This window comes from Strongyloides ratti, assembly GCF_001040885.1.
Source record: "Strongyloides ratti genome assembly S_ratti_ED321, chromosome : 1".
NCBI lineage: Eukaryota > Metazoa > Nematoda > Chromadorea > Rhabditida > Strongyloididae > Strongyloides > Strongyloides ratti.
Genome location: NC_037307.1, coordinates 1,637,833 through 1,654,451, shown reverse-complemented (window position 1 = coordinate 1,654,451; position 16,619 = coordinate 1,637,833). Strand labels below are relative to the sequence as shown.

Below are 16,619 nucleotides of genomic sequence, written 5' to 3'. Positions count from 1 at the left end.
TTTTTTATACATTTTTATAGTTACTATTATCTCGGTGATGTTAGTATTTTAATAAAAAAAATTCATTAAAATAATTTAAAAAAAAAACTTTTTTATAAAAGTTAATTTTTATTTCTTTAAACAAACAAATATCAATTCTGGTAATAAATTTTATTATTTAATTCATTATTTATTTATTCTACAATACAAACATTACAAAAAAAAAATCAAATATTAGATAAATACAAAAAAAAATAATTAATTTATAACATATCTCCAATATTCAAAGGCATCTCATCAATATGAGTAGCATAATATTGTTCAATATCCTTCAATATACTAACATTTTCTTTTAAAACAAAATTAACAGCAACACCTTTTCTTCCGAAACGACCTGATCTACCAATTCTATGAATGTAAAGTTCACGATTATTTGGTAAATCATAATTGATAACTAAAGTAACTTGTGGAACATCAATACCTCTAGCCCAGACATCTGTTGAAATTAAAATACGACTTTTACCACCTCTAAATTCTTTCATAACTTCATCTCTTTCAGCTTGAGTCATGTCACCATGTAATGAAGAAACAGTAAAATTGTTATCCTTCAATTTATTAGCCAACCAATCAACCTTCTTACGAGTGTTACAAAAAATAACTGCCTGAGTAACAGAAACAGTGTCATACAAATCACACAAAGTATCAAATTTCCATTCTTCAGCTTCAACAGCAACAAAGAATTGTCTAATTCCTTCCAAAGTTATTTCATCTCTTTTTACCAAAATTCTTATTGGATCAGACATAAATTTAGTAGTAATTTCAAGAACTTCATGAGGAAGTGTAGCTGAGACAACAACTACCTGAACATCTGGAGGAAGGAAACGATAGATATCATAAATTTGTGTTTTGAAACCTCTAGTTAACATTTCATCAGCTTCATCCAAAACTAACATATTAATATTTTTTGTTCTTAAATTTCTTCTTCTAATCATATCAAAAACTCTTCCAGGAGTACCTGAAACAACATGGCAACCATGATCTAGTTTTCTGATATCTTCACCAACATTTGTTCCACCAATACATGCATGACATTGAACATTCATGTAATCTCCCAATGCTAGTACAGTTTTTTGAATTTGAACAGCTAATTCACGTGTTGGAGATAAAATTAAAGCTTGACATTCTCTGGTTTTAATTTCAACGCGAGAAAGAACACCAATTGAGAATGTTGCCGTTTTTCCTGTACCAGACTGTGCTTGTGCTATGACATCACGTCCTTTCATTATTGGGTAAATAGCACGCTGCTGGATAGCTGATGGTTTTTCATAACCTAAAAATTAAAAAAAAATAATTATTATTGATATATTAACTATACCATATGAGTATATTCCTCTTAGAAGATCTTCATCCAATTTTAGTGAATCAAAAGTGGGGAATATTTTAATATTATCTGATGTTTCAAATTCGATATCAGCTAAATCCTCCTCAATTGGAGCATTTCTCTTCCTAGACATTTTAACAAATACAATAGATATAGGTTTATTAATTGATATCGAAAAAAAAAACTTTCTAAAAATTATAGTTATACATTTCCAAAATGCGATAAACAAAAAACGTTGTAAGAGTATTATATTTTTAATTTATATTTCTTCACTGACAGCTAAATTATTGTAAACTTAGAGTATTATTAAATACAACAAATCAATTGAAAATGGTCGAAGCTCGATTGAAACATTTTTTATCTATCATTATGTATGGTATTTATTTTTAAAAAAAAACAGAAAAAAAAGGAGATGCTTGATCATGTATAAAATTATAGTTAAAATAAATCAAAAAACTTATTTAAAACTTTATTTTTAATAATATATTAGTAAGTAGAGATTAACGATATATACAAACATTATACAATTATAATACAAATAAAATACAATAGAAAAGAATTTTTTAACACAATTATAATCATATAATTTAATTTATTCTATCCATAGAAGAAATCTTTTTATAAAACACAAAATGCCTTTTTTATATACAAATTTTGGTTTTCTTTTTGATACAATACCATAAAAAAGATTTTCAATACAATAAAATGATAGAAGAAAAACTAGTGATTTTGGCTGATACTTGTATTAAATTAAAATACCAATTAACATGCTTTATGATCGTTTTTTCAAATACATTTTCCTAGATAACAGACAATAAGATTGTTGGATCTATTAAGAAGGTTATTTATGTAAAACTTAATTAAAAACAAAATTAAATCATATAATTTTTAGAGAATAAAAGACCATCACAACAATGAAATATCCTTTCATTTTAAAAGTTTTCTAAAAATAATTTAATCTATAATTACGTTAAAACTTACATTTATGTTACAAATGTTATACATTGATCAAATATTCATAAGGAATAAGCATTATTAATATGATGTATTATCGTAATGAATTACAACATTTATTTTTGTTAAAAAATAAACTTCTACTTTTATATAGCTATTGCTGAGAAATATATATAGATGATAATTACATAACAATATTTACAAAAAAATATACAAATACTAGTTTTATAAGAAATATTTTCAGAAGCTCCTGTCGTATATTACTTTTTAAAAACGGTGAAATTTCATCACCATGTTGTCACATTTGAATAGAACAAAATGAATTAAGGAGATTTTTTATTTTATATAATTTTATCAGTTTCTGGAACAGTTCATCACAAAGTTTGTACTTTTATATTACATAGTCATTTTATGCTTGCCAATAGAAAAAATGTTTAAAGTTATTCTTTGTACTATCAAAATGAATGAAATTAGTTGATACTGGTGAAACAAAAACTTTTTACACACTATTTGATATTGTTTTAGAATATTGTAGTCATAAGAAAATTATAAGAAGAAATACTACAATATATGTGTTAGTGATTGATAAAATTAATTAATTTTTTATTTACATATTTTTAAATTAGTTTTCAGTTGTTAATTCTTCTTCCAGGTTTTCTTCAAAGAGACTTGGAATTGTTTGTAATTCCCAGTCATATAATTCATCATAACTATAATTACTTTCAATAAATGTTGTATGAAGGAGATTATGTATATAATCATAGTTGGGTTTTTCAAGAAATTTTATTTTATCAATATCAAGTAGTAAATTATACATAAATTTTGGTGTTTTTGCAAACATTTTTGGTGTTGGTGTTCTTAAGATAGTTTTGATATCTTTTATCCTTTGTCTGTATTTGCGTGATATTCTTTGCCATGGTAGTTTTCCTTCGAAAAATTCATAACTCATATAAAACCAACTTTCAATGTCGTCACGTCGACATTGTCTTCTAAAGAAATGATTTGCCAAAGAACAATATCTAACTGTTCCTTTAAAAGTTGTTACGGTATTCTTGTTAATGATAGTTGATTCATTGTCATTTCTGAAATCTCTAGCAACACCAAAATCTATAATGAAAATTGATTTTGGAGCTATTGTTGGCCGGCCAACACAAAAATTTGATGGTTTAACATCTCGGGAAACATAGCCTAGTGAGTGTAACTCACGGATAGCTGATAATGTTTGCATTAAGACTCTTAGAGTTGTATTAATAGTAAACATTTTTTTTGGGAGCCGTTTTTTGACATCAGAAAGATTTTTTCCGAGACACGTCATCAAGATAAATGGATCAACAAGTTCATTACATGTTCCATAATCATACATTTTAGCTATATGTATACATTTTTTATTTTTAGCTTCTTTAAAAATTTTTATTTCTTGTGTCAAAGCTGGATCTTTTTCTACCTTTAATGCTCGAATCCGATTTTTGTAATCAAGACACAAAAATACTGTTCCATAACCACCTTTACCTAATTGTCTTTTTATTGTATAAATTTTTCCATTATTTTTGTTTGAAATTACCAAAGAACGTGCTCTTGAGGAGGCTCCTTCTTCAGTCTCTCCACTTAAATCTGTACTACTAACAAATTCTGTCATCAAGAAGAAATAATTATGAAAATTATATATATTTACATATGTAATTTATAAAATAACATATAACAATAATTTGTTTAATATTTATTAAAATGCTTATTCAATATAAATAAAATAAAAAAAAATACTATAAAAATTTAATAATTTAAACACATTTCAAATAAAACATTTAATTTATTATGAAATTTTTAATCATATAAACGTTATTAAAATTTCCTTAATTATTATTTTACTTTTTAAAAACATACATATCAATTTTTTTATATCATATATTAAATTTTTTTTTCACTTATATTTGATGAAATTTGAAATATTAGAAATTTGAAAATAATTCTTTTTATAAATTAGGTTCGATGGCTTTATATAATTTAAAAATAATTTCATCACAATCAATTTTTTCATATTTATTTATAATACTCTTGATTAATTCTCTAATAGGCATTGGAGTGTAACAATAAAATAAATTATTCTTATCCTGTAAAGTTGTTTTTTTTTCAATTATTTTATTTTTTTCTTCAACTCTTAGTTTATTCCATGGAAGTCCATCTTCAAGTAATCCTATACTCATATAAAACCAACTTTCTATATCATCACATGGAAGATATAATTGGCCCACTTCGTGTTGATTAATGGAACAATATTTAATATTTTGAATGTGAGATTTGGGAACTATACTAGGATTACGTTTGGCCTCTTCCTGAGTAATAATTTTGGAACATGTTTCAAAATTTGTCATTTTTAGTGGTAAATAATCGTTACTATTTGAAGATTTCCCAACCAAGAATGTTGATGGCTTTATACTTCTGTGAACATATCCTAGATTGTGAAGATAATTGATAATACAAAGAGAATCATATAAAAAATATATTGATTGCTGGAATTTTTTTGAAGGATTTTCAAGTTTGATATTACTTATGTTATCTGAAAGATATTCATAAACAATACATGGTTTCTTTATTCCATCGATACGCCCGTGCTCAACGATTTTATGAAATCTATTTATATCGTCAACATAATGAAGATTTTTCAAATATTTCCTCAGTTTATCCAAATTAAGATAGTTTAGTTCAATCTCTATTTTATAACTCTCTTCACTAACAAATTTTATTATATTCTTAAAAACTTGTTTTTCAAAAGCTTCTTTATCATAAATGTCGGGCCGACCTTCTGCAGAAGGTTTTGATGTACATAAATGAACTTTGGCAAACTCACCGTTTCTTATAATAGACTTTAACTCGTATTTGTTACAGGGTATACGTTCACTATAAGCTGATATCTGCGTTAATCCTACTGAATCCTCCTTATTTGGAACAACAATCACCATACTTCCTTCAGTATACTGCATATTATAAATGTACAAATTCCACACGTTTTTACTATAATAAATATAACAAATCAATCATAAAATTTGTGATTAAAAGAAACAGTGAAATTTTAAATATAACAGAAAAATAGGTGGCCCTAAAGAGGGCCTTTGGGATAAAAATGATATAAGAAGAATGCAAGATATCTAAGCACGTTCTCCACGGATCCTTCTGGCCAACTGAATGTCTTTTGGCATAATAGTGACACGTTTGGCATGAATAGCGCAAAGATTTGTATCTTCAAAAAGTCCCACAAGATATGCTTCAGTAGCCTCCTGAAGAGCCATTACAGCAGATGATTGAAAGCGGAGGTCAGTTTTGAAGTCTTGAGCAACTTCGCGAACCAAACGTTGAAAAGGAAATTTGCGAATTAAAAGTTCAGTCGATTTCTGGTACTTTCTGATTTCACGAAGAGCAACAGTTCCCGGACGGTATCTGTGGGGTTTCTTAATTCCTCCAGTTGCTGGTGCAGATTTACGAGCAGCTTTAGTAGCGAGTTGTTTTCTTGGTGCTTTTCCCCCAGTTGATTTACGAGCAGTTTGCTTTGTACGGGCCATTGCAGCAAATAAAAATGTATCCTTTACTTGAAGATAAGAGTGATAAGGAGTGATGCAATTCCAACTGTTATATATTAACACAACAAATAGATACGCCTACTGCACACGCGGCGTTTTAGAAACGCATACGCACATTTCCTACACTAGATTTTAGTAGCAGTGTATTACAAAAAGTTTCTTGTCACAGAATATCAGTGACTACAACTATTTTTTTTATTTTATTACCATTAATCATGTCAGGTCGTGGAAAAGGAGGAAAAGGACTTGGAAAAGGTGGTGCAAAACGCCATCGAAAAGTTCTTCGTGATAATATTCAAGGAATCACGAAGCCAGCAATTCGCCGTCTTGCACGTAGAGGTGGTGTTAAACGTATTTCTGGACTTATTTATGAAGAAACACGTACTGTTCTCAAGTCTTTCTTGGAGAATGTTATTCGTGATGCTGTAACATATTGTGAACATGCTAAGAGAAAAACTGTTACTGCTATGGATGTTGTTTATGCTCTTAAAAGACAAGGAAGAACTCTTTACGGATTCGGAGGATAGTTTTTTTTTTTCTTTATAAAACAGTTCATTTTTAATTTTTGTCCAGACGACTACAAAGTATTATTTTTTTTTTATTAACTTTTCATAACGATGTTTTTTAATTGTTTATTTACTTTATCAATTAAACTTGTTAAATCACACTAACTATTTTATGTATCAGCAATTTATTCAATAAAATTTTTATATGTGTTTTATTCTTAACAAATTTGTGCGTTTTTAAGACTTTTCTACTATATGTTACCAATAGTTTTTCGTTAAAGTAGTGCTATTTTTATAATAGTGGGTTTTCATTAATGCCAGCTGACGCATTTTTTTTAAATGGTTGTTATTCACAAGTATTTTTTTATGAAGCGTCAAATTCATCGCTGAAATACTTGGTGGAATGTACATGACTTTTTCTATCATGTAAATACAATTAATATATCTTGTGATAAAAGAGTAAAAGTGAAATCTTAAGAAAAAAATAATTTACGTAGTACCTTCAAACCCAAAATAATTTTGTTATCAATTTATTGATTCTCCGCGAAATTGGTTGTAATAAATAATTAAAAAATGTAATAACAACACAAATCTGACGTCTAACAAATCCAAAAAAAGAATAATACCAAGATTTTATTTAAAATTGACAGGAAAAAATATGTTTAAAATGGTGGCCCTGAGGAGGGCCGTTGGGATTAAGCGTTAGGAAGAAATAATTCAAGAATCTACTTTGAACTTGTAAATTTAGTAACAGCTTTAGTTCCTTCAGAAACAGCATGTTTTGCCAATTCACCAGGAAGAATAAGTCTAACAGAGGTTTGGATTTCTCTGGATGAGATGGTAGATTTCTTATTGTAATGAGCGAGTTTTGAAGCTTCGGCAGCGACTCTTTCAAAGATATCATTGACAAAAGAATTCATAATTGACATGGCTTTCGAGGAGATTCCGGTATCTGGATGAACTTGTTTCAAGACACGGTAAATGTAAATAGCATATGACTCTTTTCTAGCCTTTCTCTTAATCTTCTTGTCTCCTGGTCGAACTGACTTTTGACTTTTAACGGCCTTCTTTCCCTTTGAAGCAGCAGGTGGAGCCATAGTTTAGTGTAGAATTTAACAATAAGTAGAAAACGTATAAAACTGAATACCACTCTCATTTGTTTATATATGCTTTAGTTGTGTGTTTAAGGTGGAGCTTTTTATCTAGCGCATAACGCGTCGCATATACAAATCGACTTATATTTAAGCACCGCCTATTGCACACAACAAAAGAGTATATAAATGATTGCGACTTATCGATAGTTACCGAGTGTGTTAACTCACTTTACTTCGTATATTTTTAAATTAATTCACTATGTCTGGACGTGGAAAAGGTGGAAAAGCTAAGACTTCTGGAAAGGCTAAAACTCGTTCTAGTCGTGCTGGACTTCAATTTCCAGTTGGTCGTCTTCATCGTATGCTTCGTAAAGGAAATTATGCTGAACGTGTTGGTGCTGGTGCGCCAGTTTATCTTGCTGCTGTTCTTGAATATCTCGCTGCAGAAGTTCTCGAATTGGCTGGTAATGCTGCTCGTGATAACAAAAAAACCAGAATTAATCCAAGACATCTTCAATTAGCTATTAGAAACGACGAAGAATTAAATAAACTTCTCAGTGGGGTTACAATTGCCCAAGGAGGTGTACTTCCAAATATTCCTTCATCCCTCATTCCAAAGAAATCTGCTGCTGATGAGACTGCTGAATAGACTAAAAAATGCCCTCCTTTGTGCTGTGTCAATCCCAACGGCCCTCTTTAGGGCCACCATTTTATGACTTCTCTCTCTAATTTTTTTCTATCTGTCTACATTTACGTTTGTACTCATAAGCTATTCGTCAAAGTTTTCATTATTGGATTCAATTTTGACCGATGAATAAAAAATCTTAAGCATTGTTTTTTTTAGGGGATATAATATGTCAAATTTCTTAATTAACATATATATTACTTAAAAAAATGTGTAATGTAAAATTTATTTGATTTTTTTGTAAAATAAAGAACTACATTTTTTATCTGTCAAAATTTCTTTTACATAAATTTGTTAAAAATAAACTGCTAATATTTCATGTATTTATATTAAATATAAAAATTAATATCACTTGATAACAAGATTTTTTTTATCAATCTACTAATTCAATCACTTCTAAAAATGTTGAAAAAGAGGTATAAGTATAAATTTTTGTTTATTTATTTACATTTTTTAAATTTAAAAATAATATTTATGGTTTCAATATTTTTTCACCTTAAAAATTAAATAATTTTCTTTTTCTTAATTATATGTTTTTGTTAAAAAGATTAATAAATTTAAATATTTTTTTTATAGTTTAAAGTTATTTTATTGATATAATAACTTACTGATAAAATATTTTGTCATTATTTGTAATATATTAAAATATTTTATATTTATTGGGGTGCTTATATAAAAAATTCCTAAAATATTATTATATTTATTAGAAATACAATAAATGTTATTAATTGCTTATAATTAAAAATGATGAAGATTCTTTCAGAATCTTCTTGGTTTTATAATCCCTTAATAATATTTCTCTATTTAAACTTTATCAAAAGATCAAACTTCACAAATCCATTGATGCCTTTTAACTATATACAGTCAAATGTTAAAGTTAATAATTTATGAAATATAGTTAATGTTAATATAAAATAAAATGCCTATAAAATTATTAATTAATAATATTTATATCAAATAATCTCTTTTAAACAAAAGTATTATAGTAAATTTTAGTAATTCATTTTATATATAATTTTTTTTGGTTATTAAAAGAATATGAATAATTCTAAAATTGTAACTTCAAAAAAGAAAAATGTAAATTTTTTCAAACTGATTTCATAGTAAATCTTTTGAAATAATTCAATGAAAAAATATAGATGATTATGATGTAAATGTTTGTTTTAGAGAATTAGATAAATGTGGTAATGAAGAAAAAATAATAACTGATTTAGCATATAAGAAGGTTTCATTACTTACCTAGTCTTATGACCTATTTTCACTAAATCAAACTAAAAAATATTTTATTGAAAAATAAATTTTGACTATTGAAACTATAAAATCGTGGTATGATAGCTGTTTTAGATTAAAAGAAATTTTTTTTTAACAAAATTCACATAACCACAATATTAAGCACATAAAACGACACATTTTTTTTTGAGTTTAATGAAACTCTACGCAAGAATAAAAATAAACCTCAAGAATTTTATTTATTTTGAAAAAATGTTTAAAAGAATCTACTTTTTGGACGAAAAGAAATGCCACATTTTTTGTCATTTCATTTATGTTATTTTATCATATTTGTTTTCTAATAAATAAAATTGTTTTGTATCTTTCCACTTTTTTTTATTTACAATATTTTGTGTTTATTTTTTAAATTAGTATTTCCATTCTAAATATCAAATACCAGTATAAAGTTTTAGATAAAAAGCTTTTTTTTCCATTACATTTATTTGATTTGTTCCTAACACATTTCTAACTTATCAAACTTCTGGTTTCTAATTTATTATATATTAATAAAATTAAAAAAAAACCAAATTTTATAAAAAGGTAAGTTTATAATTTCTAAGAAGATAATCTTTTTTTTTTTGCTTTTTAATATACTATCATAATGAAGAACTATGAGGTAGAAACTTTTTTTAATGAAAAATTAATTTACATAGGTTTAAATTTTTATAAATGGTAGATGAATAGTTTACTTTGAAGCAAAAGGTTATTTTTAATAAAAGATACAAAATTTTGTATTTTTGTTAGGATGTTCCGGCTACTCTTTTTTGAATAGAAGGTCATGCAAGTTATTTGAAAAAGATTTAAAAAAAATTTTTTTCTAAACTATATAGAAAGACATAAATCAATTTCCAAATTTTAAGATAGATTTGATCTTTTTTTTAGAATAAGTTAATTTATCACATTATGAATCTTGAAGTAACATGGAAATTAAATAGATTTTTAGTGATTATTTGAAATGAATTAAAAATCTTGTAAGTGTAATGCTTCCTGTTATCTAATGATATTATAAATGATCACTTTTTTTTATTGTTTTAAATAATTTTTACTATATAATTTTTAAGTATTACTTTTAGCAAAAGATAAAATTTTTTTTTTTTGCTAATCCTTTAATGCTACTATTGATAATTGTATAAATTATTTGATGGAACACAGTATTTTTTTATTTAAATTGTATTATGTGTATTTCAATTTTTATAGTACACATAGTATAAAGTTTAATATTTTTATTCATTAAATAATATAAAAATATCCCGCATAATCATATTTTTTTCTTAAAGTACATATATATACATCATTAGTTTATCATGGTATTTAATAGTTAAAATTTCTTTATTAACATAAAAATATAATAGTTAATTGAAATTAAAAGCTAAAAAGAAATTTAAGAGAAAACTTTTTAATACACCTGCCACTTTTCATTTTAATTTAAATGATATTAAATAGTAAAGATAAGAAATCAAAGAAAATATAAAAGTTTACCTTCTACCTTATAAGAGTACCTAATCTTAAAATTTTATCAAAAAAAGGTTTTAATAAAATATGTTAAAATTTAAATAAAATACATACTTTTAAAACTTGAAATAACTTTAATATATTAATTATATATATATATCTATCTATATTTTAATAAATTATATATTTTAAAAAGCATTATATTTAAGAGAATAAAAATTGATAAATTAAAAGAAAGAAAAGATAGAATTTAAGAAAAAAAAATATATTTGATAAGACATTTATAAAAAATTTTTTTTTGATTTTATAATATAAATTAAATATTATATATATTAATGTTTTATTTTAAAATAATATACTTCCATATTTAAAATATTTCGATAAATTTGTATATATTATAAAAGAAAGGAAATCATTAAAATTAATATTGTTAAGATTTTAACAAAAGATACTATCTAGAAACCTGTTTATATAACATTCATCTTCCATATATATGTATATATTTAAGATACATTAATAGATAGATAATTGTGTAATAATTCTTTATTCATTTATTTATATTGTGTATATATATATATATTTAAAAGTATTATAGATATAGATATATATTTGGTAGGAGGATTAAAATCTTCCTGAATAAATTAATAGTTGATAAAGAAATGTATTATCAAAAATATTTGTTAGTTTACCTAAAAGATCTATTTTGTTAGATATATTATTTCTTCTATAATATTTAAAATAATTTACCTTTATTTATTTTATGTAGAAGTTTTAATATATATATATCTATATTTTTTTTAATATTAAAAAGTTATATTTGAACTAAAAGGTTTATTATATTTTATTTTTTTTTTATTACTTTCTGGATGATATATCTATTGTTATACAAATATATAATATATTAGTAATAACATTTGTCAAGGACTTCTGTTTTTTTTTTTATTTATATTTGTCTAATCAACATTTTATATTAGGTATTTTTCCTTTTATTTAAATAATTTTTTCTATATCACTTTTTTTTTTCCTTAGTTGTCTCTGTGTTATATATTTGAATTGTGTTATTATTTTATTATAATTGTTACACTTCAAAAAATTTTACCTATTTTTGGTATTGTTATTAAAATTATATTCTGTTCTACTTTGCCTTCTCTTTTTTATTTTTTTAATTGAATTTTTTTAAAAAATTTTACCTATATTAAAAAGGGCATTTTAATTGGATTTATGGGTAGAAGTTATATAAATTTTCTTATTTTTAGTTTTTTAATTATTATCCTTATTTTAATAATTTAAAATACTTGGATTAATATAATAATATTATAACAATGAAAAATATTATTATTTGTTGTATTTTTGGATTAATCTTGGTAGCTGTTGTTTTTACACAAAGTATGTTTTTTTTTTTGTTAATTAATTTATCTTTTTTTTTATTTATTTATTAATTAATAATATTATTTTATTTTTAAAGGGCAAGGAGTTATTATTGCTGATTTGGGAAAAATGATTGTTGAAAATTGTCCACCAATGTTATGTACAGGATTAGATTGTGCTGTTGTAACAGAAAGAAATGGTTGTCAATTGTGTGCCTGTCCAATAGGATCACCAGCTCGTGGTTGTGATCCAATGCCATTTGTCTTATGGCATGATCTTATTGTTAATGGATGTCCTAATGTAACTGTTAATACTCGTGATCCAGCACAAAAAGTTCATAGATGGTTTAGAAGAGTTAATAGATATGGTAATAGTGATCAATGTGAACCATACATCTTTCCATATTGTCCAGAACTTGATTTTAATTTATGGAGATCACCAAGAACAAAACAAGAATGTGAATTATATTGTTACAGTGCTGAGGAACAAAGAAAAAGAGGATTTAATTAAGAAGTGATAAATTATTATAATATATTTTTTTTTTGTTTAAAGTTAAAAATTTATCAGAATCTCGTTTTGGTTTCATAAATAATATAAATAACAAGTTTGATTATAAAAAAGTTGAAAATCTTTAAACTAACTAGTAGAAGATTATTTTTAGAGAAAATTAAAAATTATAATATTTTATTATATCATAAAAGAGAAACTTATATATAAATATTTAAAACATTTTAGATAATAAAAGATATGAAGGGATAAACAATGCTATTTTTTAAAAAAATGATTAGTTATATCTATTAATTATGTCATTTTTTTTTAATTACAACTATTAATTTATAATAAAAAAAAAATAAAATTAAGATATAATATGGTAATTAGAAAGTATGTATATTCTATGATCTTATAAATAATAATTAAAAGGTAATTAAAATATAATAAAAAAAATAATTAACATTAAATTTAATAATATAAACTTAATTTAAAAAAAAATAATGTAATATATATGTAGTTTCAAAAATTTTTTTGATTTACATATTTTATCCTTCTTCTTTAAAACTAATATTTTTTAATTCTTTTCAAAAATGATTTTAAACTCTCTGTAGAGTAGGAGGTTATATATATAAAGATATTCAAAAATAGTAAGTTAATTTAAAATTTTGTTTTTAAAAATCTTCATTTTAGAATAAGAAGAAGAATAAAAGAAAACATTCTAATTAATCATTTTTCTTTTCAAAGGTTTTTACTTTAATTTTATAATAGATATACATTTAAAGAAAACAATTCTCCTTAAATTAAATGAATTTTTATAAAAATAATGGATATATATATATATGTTTTCAAAATATAAAAATGTAACTTATTTGTAAAAGAGAGAGAGAGAGTAAACTAGAATTAATTATTTTTCTTGTCTCTTTTTTTTATAATAATTGTTTAACAAGCTGATAACAATTTTATTGAAGAAAAAATTTACATTATCATTTATAATTTTGTTTCTAAAAATTTATAATAATAAAATTATTTATTATTGTTATTTTTAACTATATAGATTTAATTGTAATTTTTATTTAAAATAGTATATAAATTTTTAACTAAATTTATTTAGTTTGTTAATTTAGAATTTATACATATTTATTAAGTTAATTTAATATTATTTTGTAGTTATTGCCCTTTTCTAATACATAATAATTATTTTATTAAACTTTTCTTATCAACTAAAATAATAATGTTATACATAAATGAAACAGATTTTAAAAATCTAATAAAAAAAAAATTTTTTATTTAAAAATAATTATAATAATAAAAAATTTTTTTTTAAACAAAGTACATATATAAGTTTATATATTATTTTAATATAAGTTTATTTATTACCATTCTTAACATACCATTATAATATTTTATAAAAAATTTTACTAAATATAAATTTTATAGTTATAGTGTTAAATTTTTTTTTTTCTAACACCGACATGTATATTTTATTTAACAATCAAAAAAATAGTTTCTCAATCTTTTTTTTTTTATTTATTTATGAACACATATATATTTATCAAAAAGATGAATTGTTTTAAAATGATTTATACTATAGGTTTATGTTAATTAAAAGATAATGTTAGTATGATTATAAGAAAGATATTTATTAGAGTATATTTATAGAACCATTTACAAATCTACAAATCTTTCATTCATCTTGTTAACAATCTCTTTTAATTCCATCTATAAAGTTCAAGACAAATTCTTATCCCTTAAATATGAGTAAAAATATTGAAAAAAGAAAGTAAAAATAGTAAAGTTTAAATATTCAAAGAGAGATACTATATATTTTAAAGTTAAATTAATTTATAAAAAAATACTAAAAGAAAAAAAACTCAATTACCCTTTATTATATATTAATCGTAAACCCATCTGTCCACCACATATATTTTATCTTTTTTCTTGTTACTAAGTAAATTTTCTTTTTTTCCCCTTTTTTGTCTTTGTATATCTTTTTATTTTACAATTTCATTTTTTAATAATATTAATTTGAATAATTTAATACCAAAAACTCACAATTATTTTTAAAATAAATAAAATATCTTGGTAACAAAAGGAAAAATCTTTTAAAATTGTTATGATACTGTATAATTTTGTTAGGAAACAATTGGTATGTTCTTTTAATTTATTTATTATTTTTTTTTTTTTAATTATTCATAGATACTTATTTATTTATAAGTTATATTTATGGTTCTTCTCCGTATTAGACAATTTTTTTTTAATAAAAAAAACATCTATTTAATATTTTATTTGAACTCATCTAAATATATATTTTTAAATAAATATATATATTTTGATTAATAATGTTTATAATTTTCTTAAAATTATTTTTTTTTAATTTGTTTAGACTTATAATAAAATTAAATACTAATTTTCTTTTGTCTAATATATATATATATAGATATATTTAGATATCTCCCAATAGGGATATTTCATGAAGGTGATTTGTATAATAATCTCATAGGAATATATATATATTTAACTTTCTTCAAAACATTTTCACGTCACATCTAGAAAGTTAAAAGTGGACATGGTCATGAAAAATATATATACAACAAAAAAAAATATATAATATGAATATATATAAACTTTGACATTTTTATATATGAATATATAAGAATATATTAATATAGAAGAGATATATACTTTAGTAAAGAAGACACAAACACTTAAATCATTTATTTGCATAATTTTAACAAAATTTTTACTATTTAAGAAAAATTTTTATCATAATTTTTAACAATAACATATACATATATGTATGAGTAATGGCTTTTTTTTTTTAAAGATTTTCTACTTTTATCAAAATATATGTTTGTAGAGTGATATAAATCCCAAGTCAGTGATTTTTGAATATATGACATGAGAATATATATATATATATCTATAACTTTATAGAATAGATATGAAGAAGTAAAAGAAATAAGGGGGTGGAAAAATATTAGATATACAGGAAATGGTATATAACAATTTTAAAAAAGAACCAATTCAAAGAACCAAAAAATTTGGTACAATATTTTTTAAAGCATTTTTTTAACATTTAAAGTTGTTTTCTTTGATATTATAGAATATATATATATTTCATTGAAAATTTTTACTATATATAATGTATTTTTGTTTTAAGAAACTCTTCAATTGTTATCAATTTTTATCCATATATTTTACTATATTTTTATTTTATATATATAAATTTTTTTTTCTTTGAAGTACATGACATCATTAAATAAAAAGAATGGTACTAAGATAAAAAGATAGATAATAATGTAAAGTATTCTTTTAAATATATTAATTTTAAAATATCATCCGTTTATATGGGGTAATTTAAAAAAAAATTTTTATTAAAAGTTTTTGACTTTTGTAATAAGAGAAGAGACCTTGTTTTAAGATTCATATTATATTTATGAATATTTGTTTATTTTGTAAGAAAAGTATTTTTCAAAATAAATTTTTTATTTATTATTAGTGAAAGTTAATTTTATATTTATCTTTATTTATTTTTGTACTTCCTGTTAATTGTTAATGCTTTATATGACATAATATTTGTTCAATTGAAGATATGGAGAATCACTTGAAAATATTTCACATGAAAATTATATTTTTTGTACTTTAGGTGTTTAAAATTGTGTTTATAGTATATTTTTTTTAACCAATATAATTAGTTTTTTTTTTATATCTAAAAACATAAAACCATATTTAAAATTAATAATTTGAAAATAAAAATATTGTTAACTTTATAGTTATTAAATTACAATGTTAGATTCTTTTTATATTTTTCACAGTTATATATTTAGTTATTTTTAATTTTCTCACAAAAAAAAAAAACTTTTTAAA

At 22.9% G+C, this 16,619-nt stretch overlaps 8 protein-coding genes across 8 annotated transcripts; 3 read left to right on the top strand and 5 right to left on the bottom strand.

The window, feature by feature from the left end:
* Positions 1–242: 242 nt before the first annotated feature.
* SRAE_1000052600 (Eukaryotic initiation factor 4A-I) lies at positions 243–1,493 on the bottom strand (the record flags this gene model as incomplete). Its single annotated transcript, XM_024647371.1, has 2 exons — positions 243–1,309; positions 1,355–1,493. 2 exons carry the CDS (start codon positions 1,491–1,493, stop codon positions 243–245), a joined length of 1,206 nt encoding a protein of 401 aa, XP_024501455.1.
* Positions 1,494–2,936: 1,443 nt separating this feature from the next.
* On the bottom strand, positions 2,937–3,950 carry SRAE_1000052500 (Protein kinase domain and Serine/threonine-/dual specificity protein kinase, catalytic domain and Protein kinase-like domain-containing protein; the record flags this gene model as incomplete). The annotated part of the gene is made up of 1 exon (XM_024647370.1): positions 2,937–3,950. One exon carries the CDS (start codon positions 3,948–3,950, stop codon positions 2,937–2,939), a length of 1,014 nt encoding a protein of 337 aa, XP_024501454.1.
* Positions 3,951–4,284: 334 nt separating this feature from the next.
* On the bottom strand, positions 4,285–5,292 carry SRAE_1000052400 (Protein kinase domain and Protein kinase-like domain-containing protein; the record flags this gene model as incomplete). Its single annotated transcript, XM_024647369.1, has 2 exons — positions 4,285–5,114; positions 5,160–5,292. The coding sequence occupies 2 exons, from the start codon at positions 5,290–5,292 to the stop codon at positions 4,285–4,287; spliced, it is 963 nt and encodes a 320-aa protein (XP_024501453.1).
* A 165-nt stretch (positions 5,293–5,457) lies between these two features.
* SRAE_1000052300 (Histone H3) lies at positions 5,458–5,868 on the bottom strand (the record flags this gene model as incomplete). The annotated part of the gene is made up of 1 exon (XM_024647368.1): positions 5,458–5,868. One exon carries the CDS (start codon positions 5,866–5,868, stop codon positions 5,458–5,460), a length of 411 nt encoding a protein of 136 aa, XP_024501452.1.
* A 233-nt stretch (positions 5,869–6,101) lies between these two features.
* Positions 6,102–6,413, top strand: SRAE_1000052200 (Histone H4 family and Histone core domain and Histone-fold domain-containing protein; the record flags this gene model as incomplete). The annotated part of the gene is made up of 1 exon (XM_024647367.1): positions 6,102–6,413. The coding sequence occupies one exon, from the start codon at positions 6,102–6,104 to the stop codon at positions 6,411–6,413; it is 312 nt and encodes a 103-aa protein (XP_024501451.1).
* A 704-nt stretch (positions 6,414–7,117) lies between these two features.
* Positions 7,118–7,489, bottom strand: SRAE_1000052100 (Histone H2B family and Histone core domain and Histone-fold domain-containing protein; the record flags this gene model as incomplete). Its single annotated transcript, XM_024647366.1, has 1 exon — positions 7,118–7,489. One exon carries the CDS (start codon positions 7,487–7,489, stop codon positions 7,118–7,120), a length of 372 nt encoding a protein of 123 aa, XP_024501450.1.
* Positions 7,490–7,745: 256 nt separating this feature from the next.
* SRAE_1000052000 (Histone H2A domain and Histone core domain and Histone-fold domain-containing protein) lies at positions 7,746–8,135 on the top strand (the record flags this gene model as incomplete). Its single annotated transcript, XM_024647365.1, has 1 exon — positions 7,746–8,135. One exon carries the CDS (start codon positions 7,746–7,748, stop codon positions 8,133–8,135), a length of 390 nt encoding a protein of 129 aa, XP_024501449.1.
* A 4,079-nt stretch (positions 8,136–12,214) lies between these two features.
* Positions 12,215–12,770, top strand: SRAE_1000051900 (Hypothetical protein; the record flags this gene model as incomplete). The annotated part of the gene is made up of 2 exons (XM_024647361.1): positions 12,215–12,278; positions 12,358–12,770. The coding sequence occupies 2 exons, from the start codon at positions 12,215–12,217 to the stop codon at positions 12,768–12,770; spliced, it is 477 nt and encodes a 158-aa protein (XP_024501448.1).
* Between the last annotated feature and the right edge of the window lie 3,849 nt (positions 12,771–16,619).